Source organism: Parasteatoda tepidariorum, chromosome 9, assembly GCF_043381705.1.
Source record: "Parasteatoda tepidariorum isolate YZ-2023 chromosome 9, CAS_Ptep_4.0, whole genome shotgun sequence".
NCBI lineage: Eukaryota > Metazoa > Arthropoda > Arachnida > Araneae > Theridiidae > Parasteatoda > Parasteatoda tepidariorum.
In genome coordinates this window covers 15458348-15483170 of record NC_092212.1, presented here as the reverse complement: position 1 = coordinate 15483170, position 24823 = coordinate 15458348, and the positions used below count along the sequence as shown (strand labels likewise).

The following is a 24823-nucleotide window of genomic DNA, read 5'->3' as shown; positions in this document are numbered from 1 at the left end:
ATTGGGCCCTCAACTCCATATTAAACTCGAAGTCATCTTTAGACTTAAAATGCAAGCGCACTGTCTATCTAATGGCAATTAGGCCAATTCTAACTTATGCCTGCCCCGCCATTAACACTCTAAGTGATCACTTAAAAAATAAACTCTCTATGGCAGAAGGGAAGATTATAAGAAGACTCGTCGGCGCCCCTAAATGCATTAGCAATAATAGTATAAAAAGGGATCTTAAAATTGATGACATCAACGTCTATATAAAAAATTTAAACCAAAATTTCTACGATGAAGCAAAAACCTGTACCACCAGCAATTTTAACTCACTCCTAGATATTGAATTAATTGACGACAACACTAAATTTAGCCCAATCACTGCCTTTTTCCTTAGGGATATGACGTAGCCCTAGCACACGAAATACACTCTCGATTTGTAGTGCTAAGCACCACCTCTTCCCCCCATCTCCAATCCACCTCACTACTCCTCATCATCGAATTACTACTACAGATGGATCGGTTAATGCCGCTTCGCGGCAGCTCACCGAGATTTATGTAATTTCTACCATTCTAATCGTGTGAGCTGATAAAAAGATTATATCTTTTGTTTTCCGGATTTTTATAAATTTTATTTTTTTTATTCCTCCCTCTCGGTTTTTTGTTATTTTTATTTTTATTATTATTCCTTTTTTTCCCTTTTTTCATTGTTCTGTAATTTTTCCCTTGTTTTTTCTACATTCTGAACTTTTATGTATATATATATATTTGATTTAAAAACTAGCCTCATATTCTAAAATTAGTATGTAAACCTCATATTTTCCATTTTACTGTTTTACATATTTTTTTAAGAACGAGTCAAAAAAAAAATTTATTTTGCAAACGAACCACATTTCTAATTTCGCAAATTCTCTCTCGCGGAGGCTTTATTTTACATGAAAAGGGATCAGAAAAGGAACAAATATCTCAAAATAAATCCGAAATCACCAATGCCATTAACTCCAGATTGTCTCGCAAGGGTGAAATTCCTGCCGTACCCATTTCTTGATTTCCTGAATCAGCAAATGTGGAGTGCTTATTCCTGTGAAAAATTTGATCTCTTCTAATAAACGTCCAAACCATGCGATTTGGAATCGGACTTTTGAAAATAGTTGAATATAAAAGGGAACTCTTTTCCAGAATCTGTTTTAATAAATTTTAAGTAGGACGTAAATTTGCCTTTGATTTAAATGTCAGAGATATATTTAAATATTTGTTGCAACCAAATCTTAGAAAATTTAAGTTTTCATTCTAAGCAATATGGTCTTTTACAAAAGTCCGAAATAAAATACTTTTATGTTCTTTTAGTACCCATGTTTATGGAATATATCATCCAGTAGGGAATTGTTGTGCATGATTTCGGACTTTTGAAGTTAGTATATGTGAGGGTAATAATATGTAATGAAGAATTTTTGAAGGATTGGGATTATAAGTGTAAAATTTGGTACCTCTTGGAATGGAGACAAATTTCGTTCAACTTTGATGAAATCCGCGATGTCATTATAATATTTTAAAACAAATTTTGGTTTCAATCTAAGTAATACAGTTTTCTACAAAAGTCCGAAATAAAATACTTTTATGTTCTTTGAGTACGCATGTTTATGGAATATATCATCCAGTAGGGAAATGTTTTTTATGATTTCGAACCTATGAAGCTTGTATTAATAAGAGTAATAATATGTAACAAAAATAGCAATAATATGTATTAAAATACGTATTATATGTATAAAAAGAACAATAATAGGAATTTGAAAACAAAATTTAGTATTTTTCAGTTAGCCGGACGCTATCGAAATGTTGCCAAAAAAATGTAGACCTCCACGAACATTTTGTTTATTAATAACAAATAATTATATAATGGTAAATAATTATATAATAATAAATAATTATGTAATAGAAAATAATTATGTAATAATAAATATTTATATAATAATACAATAATTAATGTTTGTAATAGGTACTACGGGAGTGTTGTTTTTATAGATAACAAGTATTCTAATATGGATATTTAATTCTAACAAGTATTCTAATATGGGTATACAGGTACTGGGGTTATAGGTTTTTTTTATGGCCAACCGAAAATGACAATTATCGGATAAAATTGCTTGATTATGATGTATTTCCTTTCATGTGTTGATTTTTTTTATCATGAGTTTATTATCATGAGTTGATCACGAATGATAGCATCATTGCAAAAAATACTGAATATAGTTAATCTTTATTTTGATGCGATGAACTTATATAAACGCGTTTCGCTCAATTAAATTTAATAACGTACATTCACCGAAAATGGCAACCAATAATAATAAACAAACTCAAATTTAGAATGATGCTAGCTTTATTAATTTTGTTAGTATATGTTTTTTTCCCCTTCCAGTTTTGAGCTAGTAGCCATCATTCCGAGCAACCAGTACCAACCATACCATCATTTTCGATCAATTGATTATTTACTTTTTGTACATATCATACGAAAAGCTGGTATTCAGCTATAGTTTATATGAAATATTAACAAATAACGTATGTATATAATTAAAACCAGAATGCAAACTTGAATAAATAATCACTTATTAAAGCACATAGATGTGTTTGAAATTATAACCTTAAAAGGCAAGATATAAACATTGCAATAAATTATCCTTGTTTATTAAATACTTTATAAAAGATCCCAAATTACTGTTATCTATATTTAACACAAGAAGGCTGTTAAATTACTGAACTATTCTTCAAATAATTCTTAAATTCCGCCAAGATTAAAACACGGTTTCTGCTTAGATTTAATAATAATGAACATGAATCATTACCCCATTTAAATACTTCCAGTTCTTAAAATGTCGCATTTGTTGATGCTAACACCAAAACATACAAATCTTATTCGTACATTCCTAAACTTTAAAAGTATTAAATAAAAACATTTTTCAACGAAATGAAAAAATGCATATCCAGTTTGTTCGTGAAACTATTTACATATGCTTGTAATAAAAGAATAATTATTACATCATTAAAGTATTTCTTTCTATTTTTTAACAGAAATTTTTAACTTCACGAAAACTTTGGAATGCAAGAAACAGTTGCGAATTAAATTATATCCTGCTTGTATGTTTCAATTTAAAAAAAATATATGCATACAGGAAAAAAGTTAAGAACAGATTGCTTATTTGCATAAACTAAACATTTAAAAAAAATAACTAAAGGCGCGCTATGAAGCAAGGCATGTAATGTTGTACAAGATGAAAATAAAATAAACACGAAAGAATTGAGAGAAAGTTATACAATTCATTTTTTTTATCTCCAACTCAATGCAATTACTCTGGCTTTCGCAAGCAAATAAATTTTCGTAAACATAGACTGAAGTTTGAAATTGGGTAAAAAAAACGCTTAAGCATATACATTATTTATACACGTTGTTTTATACATTATAAAATGCTCCTTTTGCTTTAAAATTTTATAACAAAAAAAAGACTAAATATTTTTTTTAATCTTATGTACTTCTTAATATTATTGATTAATTCTTCGCATATCTTTTTGTGAATTTCAAAGTAGTGAAAATAAGAGTTTTTAAGCATGCTAAAGTAAACACTATATAAAAAAAACTAGAGAATGCAAAAGTAGACTTTTTTTGTGTTGAAAAATATTATTTTTTAACTTTGAAATTAAATTAAAACAAAATATAGTTTCTTACTGCGATTGCTGTGCTGATCGAAATAATGAAGACAACTCTATACTAACTCTATGTAAACAATTTTCCTTTTAGCAACAAAATTGTTTTGGAGGATTTTACAATGCAAAGCTGTTGACATAATTCCAATAATCATGCTTGAAGCTTTTAAAAATGATGCCACTATAAGGCATTATATATTAGTTAAAATAAAAGTTTGTAAGCATACAAATGTATACACTAATATATTAAATAACTAGAAAATAAAAAAGTACACTTTTTTGTACTGAAAAAATGTATTTGTAAACTTTTAAATTAACTTAAAACTAAATATAATTTCATACTGCGATTGCTGTGCTGATCGAAATAATGAAAACAGCTCTATACTAACTCTATGTAAACAATTTTCCTTTTAGCAACAAAATTGTTTTGGAGGATTTTACAATGCAAAGCTGTTGACATAATTCCAATAATCATGCTTGAAGCTTTTAAAAATGCTGTCATTGTGATGCCAATCTAAGGCATTAGATATTAGTGAAAATAAAAATTTTTAAGCATGAAAAAGTATACACTAATACACCAGAAAACTAGAAAATACATAAGTACACTTTTTTTGTACTAAAAACATATTTTTTAAATTTCTCTGTACTGAAAATTTCTTATTTAAATTATTTAAAAAAATTTTTGAATCTAACACACTTTTTTTGTACTGAAAAATATATTTTCGTACTTATTAACTTAAAACTAAATATAGTTTGACAGTGTGATTGCTGTGTTGATCGAAATAATGGAAACAATTCTGTACTAACTCTATGTAAACAATTTTCCTTTTAGCAACAAAAATATTTTGGAAGATTTTACAATGCAAAGCTGTTGACATGATTCCAATAATCATGCTTGAAGCTTTTGGAAAGGATGTCATTGTGATGTCACAATAAGGCATTACATATTACTTAGCTTTTAAAGCTACTTCATAAATTTAATTATTCCTAATCCCTTTTTAAATAATTAAATCATTTAATTAATGTTAATTCAATTTTATAAAGAGCGAATATTTCGATTCTCAGTAAATATAACGGCAAACTTTTTATTTCAATGCAAGTATGTAGCTAATTATTTTTCATTGTCAAGACAACTGAACATCAAAATCTATTTTTAACCCTTTTTTCTTCTACCACAATAAACATTTGCATTTATTTTATTAAGCTTACTTTACTTTCCAATGTACTATTTGACTTTAAATATTCAACCAAATTATTTAAATATTAACAAAAGGTATCGTGAGGTTGGTTGAATTGTCTTTTCTTTTGACATTCTCCTTTTTTTAGTAATTCGCCAATAATTGATCTCTCCGGTACTGCAAAGCGTTGATTAAATAATACTTTTAATTTGATTTATGATTAGGCAGGCTGAGGGGGATTTATCTCCCATTAACTCGGTTTTATTAATAATAGTCATTTTTTACCCATGCAAAGTTCGGATGACCAAAATGGGGGTTGGAAGTTAATAACTTATTTCTTATAAGTTGTTAACTTCTCGTTCAAGTTATAACTTTAGTAATTCAAATTATTAACCTTAATAAGTTATTAACTTAAGTTAATAGCTTCAATATCAGAATTTGATATCGTTCTTGCAATAGCAATATTTATATGAGAATGCTTTTTATAATTTTAATGTCATTGAAAATAGAAATCAGCTTTAAACTTCCTAGGTTCTTTTTTGTCGATGCAATTTTTGCATGGGCAAAAAAGATACTCCTTCTAAAAGCTTCAAACATGATCATCCATATTAAACCAACAACAATTTTGCTTTGTAAAATCTTCCTGAGCATTCGTAGCAAAAATAAATTGCTTTCATTGTGTTAGCATAAAAGTGTATCAATTATTTTGAATAATTATTGAACATAAGAGCCGTGGTGGCTCAGGAGATAGAGCGCATGCCTCCCTATGAGGGAACCTGGGTTCGAATCCCAGCGGATGCTGGTCTATACAAACTCCGTACCCGGCTGGCTGCGACTACAAGGCTGACGTAAAATATCCTCAGTAGTAGATGGATTATGAGTTAGAGTTCATTGCCGTGAAACTAACCATGACAGGTTTTCATACTTTTCTTCTCAATGTAACTCAAATGCGGGGTAGTTCCATTCAAGGTTAGTCCACTGTTTTATTTCGTATTATTAAAGAAATTAACTAAACTAAAAAGATTATTTTTAAAAAACATCTGCAGTTTTCCAAACAAACTTAATTTCAGATTTAAAATCCCCACACCCGAATGAAATAAGATCAAATACTTCTAAAACTGGAACAAAAAAATTTTTTTTTCTCAGTGTTATCTGAATTAGTCCAAGAATAATCATTAAATCCTCCTCTCTACATCCTGGAAAACCTGGTACAATTTTAATGATCTCAATTTTCACTACTCCTATTCATTTGGTCGGCAATTCAGTGAATGGCAGAATTCAGCGAATGGCAGAATTCAGCGAAGGGCAGAATTGATTGCTGAATAAGGCAAGGTAAATTTCACTTGGTTAAATGCGATATGGCTGGGTCTTTAATTTGAAAATGAATGTTCAATTTGAATGAGATGTCGGAAATGAATAAAAATGGTAACCATTAACTTTCATGAAATGAAAAAATTCCTACTTTTACTTTAATTCGTACATGATATATTTGAATGCACATTTTAGTATGCATAAGTAATTAATATTCTTTACTAAAGAAATGTAAGAAACAGGATTCTTAATATGTATGTAAGGGGAAGCAAGACTTTTTAGTATTTTCACCTGAAAGAAATGAATATTTTAAATCATGTAGCTTTGATTTCTCTATTAATTAAGCATGAAAAGTTTCGAAACCAGCAGTTTACTTTATGATAAAGTTATTTGTCAATTAATTTCGTCAATTGATACACACATTAGTTTGTCAATCGTCAATTGATATATGCATTAATTTCGTACTCTCTTTCGCACGGAGAAACTTTTTTTTTTTGTAAAATTACCATATTTTAATTTAAAAATCAATGAATGGTAATGAAATTTCTGATAATAATGATAAAATACTGGTTAAAAAAAGGCGAAATCTACTATATTTAAACCAATACTTTGGTAACTTTTCCTTTCAATTATTAACGGTTTACCGGATTTTCTGGTTTTCATAATTGTAGTTCTTATTACCAACATTTAGTTAAAAATACTAAACTGAAAAGTAAGTTTAACCAAATGATTGATTTTTACCGCCATGATCTAAAATATCACAATGCGACTATAAAATTTTGTCACATTTACCAAATTTAATCACATTTATAAAACTATATTTTATTGTTAATTTTACCAAACTCATTACTAAAGCACTTCAGTAAAAATTACCTAGAATTATGGATTTTTTTTCTAAAATTAGAAAAACGTTTTAACGAATTAAATTATAAATTTAAATTTTTTGCTTCTGATTAGATAAAATGCTGAAAACTGAGTTGAGAATTTTTTATTAATCAGACAAAAAACTCGAGTATTAAAATATTTATGCATGTAAAAATGGATAAAACACTTTAATTTCTCCGTCAAGAGAATTTATAGATTACAGTAACTTAAACATCATTCAAATATTGCTTTAAAGAATAGACTATATTAATCTTAGAAATAAAAAAGCATAACAAAAACAAATATTTTTGCAAAATATAAAAATCAGTTTTTTTCACACAGGTCACGCAAATTAGCATTTCTATTGTCCTGTACGCGTCAAATATGCATAAAGCAGCGATTTTTAAAATCCTTTTTTTGTATTTAGTAAGGTTTGGCGCCTATTAAATAAGCATACAGAGAAAAAAAACTTCTTATTTATCCCATAACAAGTAGCCTCATTAACCTTTCCCGTTTGTCGCCTTAAGAATACTTGAAACTTATTGTACTAACATTATCTAAAAGAAGATTAACTCAATTATGGAAAAATGTGCGTAATTAGTTTGTATGTTTTTTTTCCTGTTTGAAATATCTTTTTCCTTTAATTTGAAAACTAATATCTTTCATTTAGTTTTATTAAGCTTTTAAAAGAAAATAAAAAATAACGCTATTTTAGAGATTTTATTTAAAAATTATTATTATATCATCAAATTTTAATGTAAATAATAAAATGTTTATGTAAATTTTTATGCAAAAAAGAAAACACTTTTTTAAATGACATACTTTGGAAACTAATTGGCAATTTTTCATTTTTAAATTGAAAAATATGAGACAAAATCTAACTATCTCCTTCACCTTCGTGAGTTTAAGTTAATAATATTGGGAACATAATTTTTCTATTGTATGAGTTTTTTTTTAACAGTTCTTAGATACCTTCGCATCATTGATTTCAAATCTACAATCTGTTTCTTTCTTCAAGCTACAGTACTTTTTTAAAAGCATTTTCAGTGTACTTTTTAAAGAAATGTACAAGTTTAAGAACTTTATATATGATAGGGAATTGTATAAATGTTGCGGCAAACGTCTAGAAATGTACGGACGCATCGTCAGGGTTAAAATTACGTAGGAACCCATGCCTGGAATTTTAGTCATACGCCGCTAGGGCCGCTTCTTCTTGTAAAGTGTTGAGAAGCACACAAAGAAACAGTTGATAATAGGGAAGCGTTCCTAGCTGCGTACGTTGACATTTCTGGGCATTGTTTTTTTTTACTTTACGGCTATCAATGTTTAACTCTATAGCCCTGTTTTTTTTAACCTAACAAGGAAGACAAGAGAATTTTTTGATCGAGCATTAGGACAAACTTTCCTTTGTGAAAGACTTTTTGACCACTCTAAATCGCATTTACGTTGAATGGAGAAACAAGGAGATTCTAACTTTGTCTACCACTGAGGATGTTTTCACGTCAACACTTCGGTTTGTATGAGCTTAGAGCCGAATCCGTTTCGACCAGTCACTGCTGGGTATCGAACCTGAATCCCCTTATCTTGAAGCAAAATCCTGCATCCTATGAGCCACAACATCTTTATTCCAGTATATTGAAGCTTTCCGATCTGATACATTTTCTTGTACTCAAAACAATTTTACTACCAAATATGTCTCTTAACATTATATATTTTAACATTAGCTATAAAAATAAATCATTATTACTACAAAATTTGTGGTCCGTTTCACTACATTTTGGCAAAGCGCGACACCATGTTAAAAATATCCAGATATACGTTAAAAATATCCAGAGTTAACTTCTTGTCATCCGTTCCTTACATTCAATCAGTACAATTTGGTCATAAATCTTTAAGTAGGGTAAGCATGCTTCAAGCATTATTATTCCATGCAGCATTTTATTGGACTTGAATTAACCATATGACCATAAGCCATGCAATCGGATTTTGACATAAACGGTGTATGCTCGCAAAATAAAACAGTCAATTTTTGTATCGGATAAACCGAGATGAAATAACGTTCTTCGGATTTATAAGCTGGAACTTAGTTCTTAACTTCATGAAAGCATAAAACAAAAAACAAGAAATATGAAACCTCTATCCAATAATATTTCTTCTCTAAAAGTGTTTCTATTTTGATAAGTATCTCTCTTATCGAAACTTTGCAGTTTCTGCTTTCAAGAATCATTCACTTGTATATTATCCTCTTCCACAGCATTGAAACTTTCGCTTCATAAAGAGAACTAAAGTACATTCGAAGCACATTTAATCCCTTTCCGGCCATTTCTTTTTTGACTTTTGACTTAAAAAGAAACTTTCTTTAAACAGCTTTATCAATAAAAATATTTACTCCAGTATATATATATATATATATATATATAATCAGAAAGTTTCACGAGGGAGAAATCTCTCTGTTAGCCTTTTTGTTACGAGCATTTTTTTTAGTGGTGTTAAACCATTTCTGGGACTGACGGGAGAAATAAATTCATTAAGCCTATTACCCAAAATTAATTTAAATTCTAAAATTCTGAGAAAAGTATTTTTTAAGAAAATTTTACTCGCTGCAAAGAATCGGCCATGCACTTCAAAATATTCAAATTTATATCTTCGTAATTTTGAATCCAATGCAGAAGAGAAGGAAACTCCTGTATCAAGTATTGGGAGAAATTTGCCTTCGGGGAGGAATTTTTGATGGAACTAATCCGTATTTGCGTTACATGGAAAGGAAAACTACGAAAACCTCCGACGGTTAGCGAGATGGCAAGGGGACTCTCACCCAAGATCCCTGAGGATATTTAATGTCAGCACTGAGGTCAGTGCTCACTTAGTGCAGAATTCGTCTAAATCTAGACTCAGAAATTGTCGGAAGTCCAGACTTGGCGACATATTTCGATAAATAAAGAGAATATTCGTTCTTGAGAAAGGAAGAATTATAAATAATGGATGACAAGAGCAATGGATTTGATTAGATCACTAAAAATGGCACGTCCTTTGCTGATTCATTTTGTTTAAAGTATATTTAATTATTTACATCTATTTTAAGCATATTTATTTTAATACAATAAATCTTTATTTACTGAATGGTCATTAGGGCCAACTTATCATTTCGAAAGCCGCGACATGGATACCATTAATGTTTCTCACGCCATTTTTTTTTCTTTTGCTTTGAAGCTTTCTTCATCTGACTTCACATATAGTTAGACAAATTATTTATTGTCAAATAAATCTTTAAGTGTAGTACGTTCCGTTTTCGTTAAAAAACAAGCATTGTCTGGTTGAAATTGAAGTTATTTGTTTAAAATCACAATTATATCTCCACAACTAAGAGTGCATTTTTAAATAATTTTATTATTCTCGTTGTTTTTTTGTTACGTCATTATATACCTTTGATTTATGTGCATCTGTATATGAATTGAGAAATTAAATTTATAATATCTTTGTGAATAACACGTAACTTAAAAATAAAAAAATATTAGAATATTTTTTTGGTTTTTTTTGTTTAAGTATTTTTTATGATTTAATTTCTCTTTAGTTAATTATTTTTGCTGTCTTTGAGTCTAAATTATAGGAAGTCATTTCTTATTTTTCAACTAGAATCGTTTCCTTTTTTTAGTTTCCTTTTTCCATAAAATGTTAAATTTTTTTCTTTGTGTTTTTGCATGCCTATCACATTTTTTTTCATTTCATCCCATCTTAAATAATCATGATGATGTAATTCTAGGTAAGAAGTGTTGAGTTGTCTGAATGCTTCATCCACCCTCCCCAGACACCTCAGCGTGTTCTCCATGAACATTGACTCGGACTACAACAAAGGAAACTTGAAGAACAGGTGAGCAAAATCTATAATTAACTTATTTTTCATACAAATCGAAAAAAAATAAGTCAGGTGCAAAAAAGGCCAATGTATGTTCAAATTAATTGGTTTCATTGAGGCCTCGTTGATAAAATCAAAAATTTTACAACGGCAGCATATTGTGCATATTTTTGTAGAAAATATTTTATAATATCTGTGATCTCAAACTTGATAAAATGTTTTTTTATTTCGCATTTTATATTACTATCGGGGTTGAATAGTCGACTCATTTTTTGAATTTGCGTCTGTCAATTTCTAACTCCATATCATTGTAATTTTGAACATTACCCAGTGGATTGATTATTGGGGCAAACTAATCTCAGTGCTTTTTTTTAATTATGGAATTAACCCGTATCCGTCTATTTTGTGATATTTTACTTCAGTACTGTGGTCGGTGCGAGCCGAGAACAGAATTTGAAACTTCCAGCCAACACTAGAATTCAAACCTGTGTCACCTCAGGGAGACATGAGTCTAATCCTTTGAGCACATTTGCCATTCTATCTCTTGAGCATTAATCACTATATTCTCTAAATATTCTTTGCTATATCTTCTGAGCATTAATCGCTCTATCTTCTGAGCCATCGTTCTATTCTCCGAGCATTCATCGTTCTATCCCCTGAGCCATCGTTCTAATCCCTGAGCCATCGTTCTATCCTCTGAGCACTCTACGCTATATCTCCTGAGTATTAACCACTCTATCCCCTGAGCCATCGTTCTATCCCCTAATCATTATACGCTATATTCCCTGTGCATTAATCGCTCGATTCCCTGCGTAATACTGTTTTATTCCTTGGGCATTTATCGAACTATCCCTTGAACATTTCCTGATCGCTCCATCCCTGAGCATTCATCGCAAAATTTCCTGAGCACAGGTTGCTCTGTCCTTTGGGTAATATCGTAAAATTAATTGTTAAATTAATTGACACTCTGAACTTAGAAGAGACACTCTAAAAAGAGACACTTTAAACTTAGTTTGTAAGCATTCTTTTCATATCCCGATGAGCCTAAACCTTGTTTATGACCACAAAAATTAAGTTTGAGTTTAATACTTTTAAATCCAAAACATAAAGCAATAAAATGCACGGTAACCATTAAAAAATTAAGAAAAATAGTTTGAAGAAAAACCAATTAATTTTTTTTTTCTGTTAGGGTTTTTTGCTACAGTTTATTTACTACTGGAAATTCCACGGTGGTTGGAAAAGTTTTTTATAGTGGAAATAAAATAATAATTAATGTAGGAAGAATGGAGAATTCTTAAAATCAGTCTACTTTGCCAATAATTAACGGATAACTGAATAATTAACAGACACTGTATGGATTGTGATTGTAAGTACTTTTTTAAAAAACTTCGAAAATCAATATTTATGCATTAAAATATGACTATTATTTTTTTAAATTTAATTTTCATTAATTTAATTAATTTTAATTTTTACCATTAGCTTAACTGTTAATTTGTTTTCACCAGGACCGTGCAAGTTAGTAGCCATGCTAGTGAAGTTTATGTGTTTGATATATATATTTACTAAGCATTCTAAAACGAGTTATTTGAATTCTTCCTCAATATTTTCTGCTTAAACATCGTTGACGCTCTAAGTCATGTATTTATTTGCTTTCGCTTTAATGCTCAAAACGCGTCGAAATAGAATAAAATTCACGCGACTAAAGCCGTTACATATCATTCTTGACTCGTTTTCAATTGTGAAAGGAATATAAAAAACCACACGTGCTAACATAATAAAACGAGTGTCATAAATTGAATTTAGAATTGAAATTGGACAGAACTTTCTTTGGTAATAAAAAACGCAACCTGAAAGAACATTTTATTCCTTCTTAAACACGGTTCTGGCAAACATCATGTTTATCTAACCTAACTTAAAAGCATCTCACAGAAAAGCACGAGTTTAAGCAATTTCGTTTCTCAGAAAAGGTTGTTTTTCTTCAAATTGATGATATGAATAAGAACATGCTACAGTAAGAAAAGAAAACTCAGTAGTATTTTTTGGTTGTTGCAGATTTGGGAAGTGAAAAAAAAATATTTATCTCTCAATACTCGATGAGTTACATTTGTAAAGTGAATTTTGGAGACGCTTTATCAAAAGTTTCGCTTCAAATAACTATATTTGACTTTTAAAGAAAATATCAGTTTTCAAAGCTTATTTGTATTCATTTATACAATAAATTAAAGGATTATTTATAAACTAGTGGGCTGCGCCCCCTTCTCGCTAGCGCTCGCCAACCCCCGAAATTGCTACACAATCTCATATAGTTTGCTTTGCAAACCAACCTCGCTTCGCTCGCTACTAACTTGGGTACATTGCAAATGCACAAAATTAAAGGAATTCAAAACAATTATTCAAATCCATGTAACAACTTTTTTTTAAAAAAACAAATTACATCTTTTTAGTAAATACTAAGTCATTAAAATAAATTTGAATTCAAATAAAGACTCATTAACTGAGACTCATTTTTCAGTGAATAACTAATAACAATAATAAAACAAATAAATTCGTGATATAAATCAAAAATCGTCAAATAAATTCGTAATATATAAATTCGTGAAAAAAAGCGCTTTCGACAAAATACTAAAATAGAGATCTATCGACAAAGACTACTCACTTCTGCCTAGCTTAATAGTATGAGATTGCGGCAACTGAATTGTTATTTCAGTTTCCGTTTTTAAAAGCGCTATATGTTGAGCCAACTGAGCTAGATTTGGCATGTGACATTTTTAGCGGCAATCATTGGTCGATTTTCTAGCGTTGCCATTCGGAGATGTGTAATGAGGCTTTTTTTGTCGCCGTGTAAGAGAAATTTATATATAGATTTGTAACTGTATGACAAATTTAGAAATCTTTATCACGTTATTTTTAGCTCAAATTTTACATGCATATAAATTCCATTTTATTTCACAAGTTATGAGCAATGGGAAATCTTATTTATAAATTTTCTTGAGGCTGTATTATAGGTAATCGAATAGCCTCCCTGCATCCATAGATGTTTTGAAACTCTCTATTTTTCTACTATGTTCGTAAATGGAACATATATTTGTCATTATTGTGTTATTGTGCAAAGAAAAAAAATTATATGCAAAAAAAAAATTATTGCTAGTTGCATATTTATTACAAATTTAAAAAAAATACATAAAACAAATTTAAAAACAAAATGTACTAAAACATTTTTTACTTTCATTTATGTTTAGTAAACAAATGTCACATGCGTCGTTGTTGTCATTAATACACGAAATCATCCATAAATACTACATTAGGGGTTTTTTTTCCTATGCCAATCCGGATATTGACTTTCGTCATTCGGGTATCAAATGCGCAGATTTCTTGACCACTCTCTCAGAGGCACCCTATTAAGAGGCCGCCATACCAGAGGAGAAACTTTTCATCGCAAATTCTCTCTTACCTTCATAAGTAATTTAAAATTTAAAGTACAGAAAAAGTGAGTTCTGGCAAACGTGGAGTAAGCCGCAATGTTTCAAATACTGCGAAAAGAAATTTTCAAAACATAAAAATGAAACTAAATTATGAGAAGATAATTTAGGATTACGCAATGGAGAAAATCTCTCCAATAATTTGTTTGTATTTTAATATTTTGAACGTTTCTTTTCACTAATTGACACTTCATGGCTCACTCTAGGTCTGTCTGAACTCACTTTTTCTATACTTTAAATTTTTAATTAGTTACGGAGATGAAAGAGCATTCTCAATGAAAAGTTTCTGCCGTGGTATGGAGTCCACTTAAGTAGCCCAGCATTGCTCCCACGGTAAGAAACCGAGAGGGAAAATTATAGATGCATGCTTTTAATCCTCTTTTTTTAATTTTCACAAATAAGCTGAAAATAGATATTTATTCTATTTGGCCGTATCTTTCGATGCATGTAAAGTACGAGGCCGCCACCTATTCACAATTTGAGATATAAAGAGCGTTAATTAGCTTAAATTAGCGTTAATTACGTTTTAAAAGCGAAAAAATTAAATTCTATATAAATGTTTTCTAACAAAATTATATGCCAATACAATTCTGCTATTAACAGTTATTGATAGGTAGTTGAATTGTATACAGTTGCCGGTTTTTAGAAATTTGATAAGTATCCTTGTTTTGATGCAATTAATGTTAATGGAATTCTTGAAGTTTTTCAAATCAGTTTTCCCCATTTTAAACTGTAATAAAATTGAATTTTAAAAAATTTGAAAACTGGGAAATGTGCAGTGTCATCAATCGCATCATTTAATTGCTTTAAATCGCATCATTTAATTGCTTTAAATCGCATCATTTAATTGCTTTAAAGTTTTGAGGAAATTTCCTTAGGAGCTCTAAAAATTATCAAGTGCTGATTCTCCTAATCTAAGATAGTGACTCCTTTGATGTCTACCTTTTTTGAGAGATATTGTACTCTCTGGTAATACAAGAACATCAAAAGTTCGTTAAAAACAAAAAATATCAAGAAAACACAAAATAAAAATTCTACGTAAAATCCAAGATGGCGGGGCAAATGCCACTTAAGTTCATGTTAATTTTCTTCTTTCAGTGTTCTTAGTAATTTTAGTTTTCTTTAAGAAAATATCTTTTATAATTATAATGCACTTTAAAGCAGCCTATGAGAAACGTAGGAATAACATGTTTAGTAATACCAAACTACACTTATACCTCTTGCAGAAATTTAAAACAGCGTATGAGAAACGAAAATAAAATCATGTCTAGTTAATTTCAAACTACACTAAACTCCTTGCAGAAATTTAAAACAACTTAAGAGAAACGTGAAAATATCGTGTTTAATAATTTCAAACCATTCTATAATCCTTGCAGAAATTTAAAACAGTCCATGAAAAACATAAAAATATCGTGTTTAGTTAATTTCAAATTACACTATACTTTTTGCAGAAATTTGAAACAGCCTATGAGAATCGAAAAAAAATCGTGTTTAGTTAATTTCAAACTGCACTATACTCCTTGCAGAAATTTAAAACAGCCTATGAGAAATGAAAAAATACCGTATTTAGTTAATTTCAAACTACACTAAACTCCTTGCAGAAAATTAAAACAGTTTATGAGAAATGAAAAAAATACCGTGTTTAGTTAATATCAAACTACACTATACTCCTTGCAGAAATTTTAAACAATTCATAAAAAACATAAAAATATCGTGTTTAGTTAATTTCAAACTACACTATACTCCTTGCAGAAATTTTAAACAGTCCATAAGAAACATAAAAATATCGTATTTAGTTAATTTCAAACTGCACTATACTCCTTGCTGAAAATTTAAAACAATCCATGAGAAACATAAAAATATCGTGTTAAAATACTTTCTGCAAGGAGTTAATTTCAAACTACATTAAACTACTTCGAGAAATTCACAATTACCTATAAGAAACGTAAAAATATCGTGTTTAGTAAATTTCAAACTTCATTATACTCCTTGCAGAAATTTAAACATTGCTTAAAATGGAGTTCCATCAATGATCTTCTCCTAATTCAAATGCATAATTAAAACTACCTTCAGTCGATGCTGAATCTCATGAAGCTTCCGACCGAATCTTTCAAATCCCGATGGAAATTGCATCGATATATCATTTTGCATCTAATTGTTACACAATACATAAATCCCGAGATCCCATAGTTGATTAAGAGCTTTAAAATACAGAATGAAACTTGCATTACTTCAGCTTTAATAGCTGTATTAGTCTGCTTATGCGATGTGAATGCGAAGTGCACTTCGCTTTAAAATATGTCCTTTTCGTTGGGAAACAATTTGAAAGCGAGTTCATAACTGTGACGCTATTCAATTAGTGAAATTAAAATTCTTCAAAGTTTCCTAATTAGTTTCACTAAAATACGAGAGTCAAGGAAGTGTAAAAAGTTTTGATGAAATGCAATGTAATTTTATTGAAATAAAGAAATAGCATTCATTTTTTAATTAAAATTTATTTTAATTTCGTGGATTAGTTAAAAGACAATGACAATGCAGCTCGACGATGGATTGATGTTTTGAATGCAAATGCAGGGGATTCCTTATTCATTGACCATAATAATTATTTTCCGAATTGAGGTAAAAAAATAAAACATGTTCGTGGATACTCGTTAATTTATATTCCATTACAACTCGAATCAAAATCTAAAAAATCATTATCGAAGTCAATCTAAGGGAAAAAGAACTTAAAGTGTTAAAATAAAAGCGATTCGTGTATGAGGCTGAGAGAGATTATTTAAAACACATTCCTATTATATGATATTTTTAAACCCGTCAGACTTTGCTCTTTCTCATTTAAATATAAATTTGCAACTTCTAATTTGCATTAATTTTTTTTAAAAGTCTAAAAATATATGTTAAAGGAATTTATTTATTTATTTCATTTTATTTAATCGTCGTTGAATAGTCAGCCCAATTTTGAGTTTACGACTGCCATTGTTCAATTACGTAACCTTGTGACTTTGAACCCAATCCAGAAGACAAGAAACTCCTGGATCAAGCGTTGGGACAAACTAGCCTTAGTAGAAGACTTTTTCGCGTTACATGGGGAGGTAAGCTATGAAAACCTCCCACAGTTAACCTCACGGCAAGCGTACAGAAACCCATGATCCGTCCACCACTGAGGGTATTTAAAGTCATCATTGTGCTCGTATCATTCTTATCGACCAGCAGTCGCTGGTATTCGAACCCGGGTTCTCTCATTGTTAGGGAGCCCTTTATCCCCTAAGCCACTGCTGCTGAACTGTATTGATTACGGAATCTTTATGTATGCATATAAGTATACCAGAGGTGCCAACTTGCTGTGGACAGCAAATATATGTTTCAAAGTGGTAGTTTATCAATTGTGATTCTTGGTTTAATATATCCAATTTCGTAGATTTTTATCCACCACTATTTCTAAATAATTTGTAGGTTGATATAATTCTCCACTAATGAATAGAACTAATAAATACTTATGTCATGCTATACCTTTTAAAAAGCAAGCAAAAATAGTCAAATATATGCAAAATTTACTTGTAGTTATTTACATTTTTTTCCAATTATTTCGGCATGTCCGGAGCAGTTGGCATCTCTGTTATACTATATTATGCACAATGGAGATATAAAAATTGGAAGAAAAAAAAAGACTTTGTACAGTGCTTAGCACAGAAATAAGAATATTATTTCTCAATCCGTACACGAATCAGTTTAAGAGATGGTTAAACTTAAAACAACAGCAAAAGGATGTATTATATCCTGTACCGAATTAATTGTATGATCCCAGTTGACTGTTTATTTATTTTATGAAAGTATTTATGTACACCAGCTTATATTAAATATATTTTTTCGCGTAAATTTTTAAAAAACATTTTTTTTAAACATAAATTTATTTACTTAAGCTTTTTACACTTAAACATATGTAATTGAAATCAGTTAAAAAAATTACTTTTTCTTATGATAAATAACGCAATCTGCAAAAGGAATGAAACAAAACTCTTTTACTTTTTTAAAGCAGTGTGTTATCAATGTTGTGCTATCAATGAAAACATTCTAATATCAATGTTTGTGTTTTAAATCAGCGTTTCTCAACCTTTCAGTATTCGCGGCCCAGTTTTCAATCATAATTTTCATCGCGCCCCCCACTTACAGTAAAATTTATACAACAATAATGTATATTGAGTATTTTGAATTCTGTCTTTAAATTATTTTTAACTAACTGCTAAAACAAAAGTAAAGTAAAAGCCAGCAGCAATTGAGATTGTAGAGACTATGTTTGGAGTTAATTTTTCAAAACAATTTCAGTCCATACCTCTTTCAAATAATACTGTTGCTTGTCGAATTGGTGATGCAGCTGAAAATGTAGTGTCAGCTTTTCTCGATGTTGCGTGACTAAATGTTTTCAATCAGTTTGATGAAGCAACAGATATTAATAAAGATGCTCATTTAAAAACCTATGTTTGATTTTGTGATAATATGTCAGTAGTAGAACTATTTACTTTTCTGCAAATCAATAGAACTCAAAACAATAGCGCTAGCATTATTTGTTATTTTAAATGATGTTATAAATGAGGCAAACATAGAATGCAAAAATTGCATCGGAATATGCACCGATGGTGCTCGTTCAATATCCGGAAGGTTCGAAAGTATACTTGTAAAACAAAAATCGCCTCAATGCATCTGGACACATTGCATGATCCACAAAGAAGCTTGGTTTCGAAAGAAATGAGTCCTGGTTTAAATATTGTGTTAAATACTGTTGTAACCGTTGCAAATTATATAAAAATGAGAACCCTAAGATCGAGAATCTTTTCCGCTCTTTGTAATGACATGGGTTCAGTATATTCAGAGTTACTATTTAAATGCGAGGCAAGATGTTTATTGTGTGAGAAATTTTTGCAGTGTGTTTATGAATTAAGAGAAGAAATCGCCATTTTCCTAGAAGAAGATAACAGACCGGAAACCGAGAATTTTCACTATTTTTTATTTGTGATGAAATTGAGCTACTTGGTCGTCATATTCGAGAAATTAAATGAATTGAATCTTCAACTCCAAGGAGTAAATACACATATGTTGGATACGAGTGATAAAGTAAATGCTTTTTGTAAAAAATTGGAATTGTGGGGCAGAAATTTAAAGCAAAAAAACTTAACAATGTTTGAAAATGTGGATAATTGTACTAAAACTTTTAAGGCTGAAGAAGAACATGTAAAAGTTGTTTTTGCAACCATTGAAAATCATTTAGCCATGCTGGCAAGGAATTTTAAAAAGTATTTTCCTGCTGACGACAAACTGATAGCAAGTTACGAGTGGGTTAGGAACCCATTTCATAAGACTCCCGAAAGACNTATTGTTTGCATTTTAAAGTAATTTTTCAGGTATTTTTTTATTTTTGTGGTGATTATGAGTGTTTTTGTGGTCGATTCTGGTATTTTCTTGTAAATTTGAGTATTTTTATACTAGTTATGGGTTAGGTTAGTTAACTCTATTATGGTTATTTAACTCGTGTTAGTTAATCCTTTGAAAAAATCAACTCAGAAATTCTTGATTAATTCTAATGAGTTAACTCAAGAGAATCGCTAGTGACTTCACACAAGAACTATTAATGTAAAATCAATAAACAAATTATACACTCTAAAAACAAATATCTTTCTTATAGTCGGGAAACTTGTTCCATCCAGCAAGCCTTTTTAAAAAGCGCTTGCCAGTCCAAATGCTTTTTCTGAAGATAATTTGAGTAAGTGAAAAAGTGATTTCTTCATCTGGCTCACCTTTGGAGTCTGAGGGAAACCTTAGGCGCAGAAACTACAATTTTGAAATTGTACTATAAAATAAATGAAATTTTATTTTACAATTAAAAGTATAGATGGTATATATTAGAGATAGGTGTAAGATATTAGAGAAAAATTCAGCCTCACAGACTTAATCAGAAAATTAGGAAAAATCCTCAAAGCAAAGCCACCCTTATCGCCCCACCTTTAGTTTTGATTTAATAAGTTGTTTCACTTTAGTAAGTTATTAAATATGTCGAAATGTATTTTGTTTTCTATGTGTATGTGCGATTTCCCTTCATCCAGTTAATCAAATTTTTAAATAATATTTTTTCTTGAATATTCTCGCGCCACCCCTCTAGTATGCTCGCGCCCCCCTAGGGGGGCGCGCCCCACAGGTTGAGAATCGCTGTTTTAAATGAAAACATTTTAATTAAACACATTGTTGGCCGGCAACTTTTCTGAAAATTACCCCATGTGCCCGAATAATGTTTTGAATGCGAATGTGGAAGTAAAACAATATAAATAAACTTTAAAAACTTTTAATTTTTAATGCCACATGATAAAAAATATAACACTCACCTACATGTAATGGTACACCTTTGAGTTTAGAAAATATGTGGGGTTTCGTAAAGTTATAATAAATTAAATACTAAAACTTGAAAAGTAAGGAAAATTACGCCCACTTTTTAAAATAGTCACCACGAGATTACTGCTAACGAAAACACGAGTTAACTCGTGACCGGTCAGCAGTGTGCTAATTATTGAATTTTTAATTTAACTTTGAAATAATTTTAATTACCACTATATATATATAATTTTATTTTACATAAAATTGTAAGTATCTTTGAACGAATTCTTGGTGTTGACTCTCCTATTGCGTTATATGTCCTCTTCTATTTGACGAAGGTTTATAAGACTATTTTAAGCACACAAGCCTGAAAATTTATGTAATTGCAATAACCAATGATTGATTGCTTACGCCCGTTGTCCGTGTAAAGTTATTAAAATTATTTTTATCTACATATTCATCTATATTAATATTCAAATTGGGCCAACAGTCTTGCCACGTAAAAGCTTCCAAAACATTTGCTTGATAAAAGATAGGTTATTTACATAGAGTTAGCATGGAAGTGTTTTATATTTGTGCCCAGTCACTGCATCAATTATATATTGGGATGGAGGGGAATTAAATCTCCAGTGCTCAATTTTTTTCCCTCTGTCTGCTAGAACTATTTCCGCAATGATTGTTAAAGTGCTTCTCAGAATATCTGACGTATATAAGTGGTTCCGTTCAGAAAACAAACTAAAGCATATAATAGGCGATAGAGCAAACAGTGCCTTCCAAATTACTGTTTTCGATTCATTTAAACGCCAAGACCAAGATTTGACGCCATCATTCCGATTTTCAACAAATGTGTTTGCTGATTTTTCCCCTTGTAAACTTTAGCTCTTTCAAATCCTTCAATATTTAAAATATCAGTAATAGATAGAAATTACTAGGAAATAATTTGACTCTTATTTAACCCTTTCATCCGCCGTAGCGACGCATTCTACATCTAAAAGCCTCCACACAGATTTCTCAAGTTGGTTCGATCAAACCATGTGAAATTAATCCACCCTACGAAAGAATTATTGAATAAAAACTCTAATTAAAAAAAAGTGGTATACAATATATACTAAACATTTGTTTAATTTATAAATATTGCCTTATTTTACTTGTAAACCACTACAGATTCAATTCTCAAATAAATATCACAAATTTCTCTCAATTACTTTTAAAATAAAATCTGCTTTCCATGCGCACAACTGGTTCACTTTTTTACTAGTCTGCGCAAACTACTTATAATATACCGTGTGGAAGCTTTCTGATGCAGGAGGGGATGAATGTGTACATATTTTACTTCTGTACCTATAAAATACCTCACTCAAATATAACAAACCGAAGAAACTTGTTACACATTAAGCGCATTTAAAATATACTTATAGTGCTATTATCCAAATATAGGTCATTAGAATGTTCGTCAGTGGCAAAATGGAAACAAATTAGGTCAATTATCAAAAAGTATCATGATGACAAAGTAAAAATACGGCAGTCGAACACAGGACATCGCGTGGATGCCAGCTAAATACGACTTTTACCATCAACTCCTACATCAAGAAGCCTCCACACGGTCTTTTATAAGTAGTCCGCGCAGACTGTTCAAAAAGTGAACCAGTTATGCGCATGAACCCAAAACCTTTTATAAAAGTAATTGACAGATATTTATCACATATATTTAAGAATTGAATCTGTAGTGGTTGACAAGTGAATAAGGCAAACTAATAATATTCATAAATAAAATATACTTGCTACCACTTTCTTATTTTAACTATATTCTGTATTAAATGACTCGTTCGGTAAGTGGATATCCTTCATAGTGGTCTGATCAGACTACCTATAAAAAACCGTGTGGAGGCTTTGCTCTTACACACAAGACGGAGAAATACTTTCGAATGTTAGTTTTTTAATGTAAGATTTTTGATTTCATTTTACAACCGTCGTTGAACATTCGACCCAATTTTGGGTTTACGAATACTAATGTTCAACTCCGTAACCTTGTAATTTTGAACCCGATCCAGAAGACAAGGGAACTCCTGGATGAAACATTGGGAGAAATTTGTCTTTGTGGAGGATGGAACTAACCTGCATTTGCGTTACATGGAGAGGAAGACCACGAGAACCTCCCACGGTTTACCTGACGCAAGGGAACTCTAACCCATGATCTGTCTACAACTGAGGGTATTCTACTGGTAAACTGGTAATCAAAGTATTTCTTTAGCAATTTATTTGTGGGAGGAGTAATAATTGTTTGATTTATTTGTTCACCATTACTTTGTTCAAAATAAAACTATTTAGTTATACTTTGAATTAACACAGATTATATATATAATTAAACTAACAATAATTAAAGTAAAAGCAAAGTAAGTCTGTCAAATTAGAAACGACTACATTTAAGTTACCGTTTTTTATTTAAATACAACTTGATTCTCATTTTGTACGAATGCTTTCTGAATCACCCGTCCCCAAGGGGCAAAAAAAGTAGCAAATGTAACAGAAATTCTCCAATTATACTTGCAGCTCTTGAAAAATTTTACTAGTGGTAGTAAATTTAGGTTAATGCTAGAATATATTTCTTATTTTAATATAGCACTTTATCGTTACGTGGTTTAGCAATCTGGAATTTCCATGCATATATACTTCTTTGGAAAACAATTTTTAGTGGTGGTTACACTGAAATTAAAATGTCGACATTTGTTTGATTTTCATTACCACTTTTTAAACTTTTCAAGACCCGCGGGAACCCTCTGTTATAGTTCTCGAAACGTTTTTAAAACATTTTGTCGAATCCGGAGCTGTTGGCATCTTTGGAGACATCGTAAGAATGTCAGCAACGATGCTTGTGACGAAAGGGCTAAATAAATAAATCACCAAAATAGGCAATTTAATTCTATTGATTGATTGATTCCTCTTTTTAAATGGTTTTTTTCGTAGTTAAATTTAAGAATCATAAATGTATCATTAACAAAAGATAATTTTGGGTGCAAACTTCAATGATAATTTCAAGAATATTAGAAGTTTTAATTGATTCGCCTATAACAATCGCAAGAATAGATTGTTATATGATTATTTCTTTGAGTGCAAGGGCAGTGAAGTAAAATTTTATTACATATGCTAGCCAACATTCCTTTTCGAATCAGCAAATAGATTCTTTTTCTTTGCCTTCAGAATATTGAGTCTTTTTTTAAAAAATATCTATTTGGCGGAAAAGAACTATGCTTTGTAGGAAACTTACATTTTTAATGACATCTTTCAGAAACATCTATCGTTACTTTAAAAAAAATAACTTACGAAGACTTAGTATTTACTTACATTTCAATGTTTCTAAAAGCAAACAAAATACAACAGAAGTTCTTTTTAGATATTCTGATTTTATCCACGATAAAAATAATTTTTAAAAAATAATTGCAGTTTCACAATATTTAAGAAGGAATATTTAATTTCCATGACAATAACCATACTCTTAAACTGCTACCAAATTGGTATTTTTTTAAACAGTTTTTTCTAATGGTAGTTAAAGTGAGGCATCAATAATATAAGAAATTAGAATTAACAATCTAATTTTCTACCGTTACCAAAAGAGTTTTTCTACCGTTATACAATTTTAATGACATCTTTCAGAAACATCTATCATTACTGGAGAGAAAAAACAACTTCCGAAACCTCAATATTTACTTAAATTTCAATTTTTTGAAAGAAATATATTTTGAAAAAATAGTGCTTGGAGTCCCTCCGCGCGGAAGAAGTTAAACTTCGCAACCTGCGACGTTAATTGTAGAAGAATCAGCCGTCGTAGAAGGATCACTAGTTCTATTCAACGACTCCTTTTGCTGCTCCGCTCGCTTCCGTGCTCTGTAATCACGCTAATATTGTGCATTTTTCCCTCGTGGACCTCTTGAACCAGTGGAAGTGCTTGTGGTTGCCTCATCGTCTCGCCCTGGAAAATGTATTTGTATTAATAATGTATGTGAATGCGTCATAATGTAATTTCAGAAGAGAAAACCTAACAATCAATTGATATTCACAAGAGACGTACCTTGACATAACCTTAAATCCGTCGCATTGTC

General features: G+C 30.3%; 1 protein-coding gene across 1 annotated transcript in view; it reads left to right on the top strand.

Moving 5' to 3' along the window:
• Positions 1-24823, top strand: part of LOC107454041 (voltage-gated potassium channel subunit beta-2) — a 282884-nt gene that overhangs the window by 100835 nt on the left and 157226 nt on the right. The window contains exon 2 of the mRNA XM_043046338.2: positions 10795-10902. Within this exon, the coding sequence (XP_042902272.1) occupies positions 10859-10902 (44 nt within the window). The 5' untranslated portion in view covers positions 10795-10858. The remainder of the gene's footprint in view (positions 1-10794; positions 10903-24823) is intronic.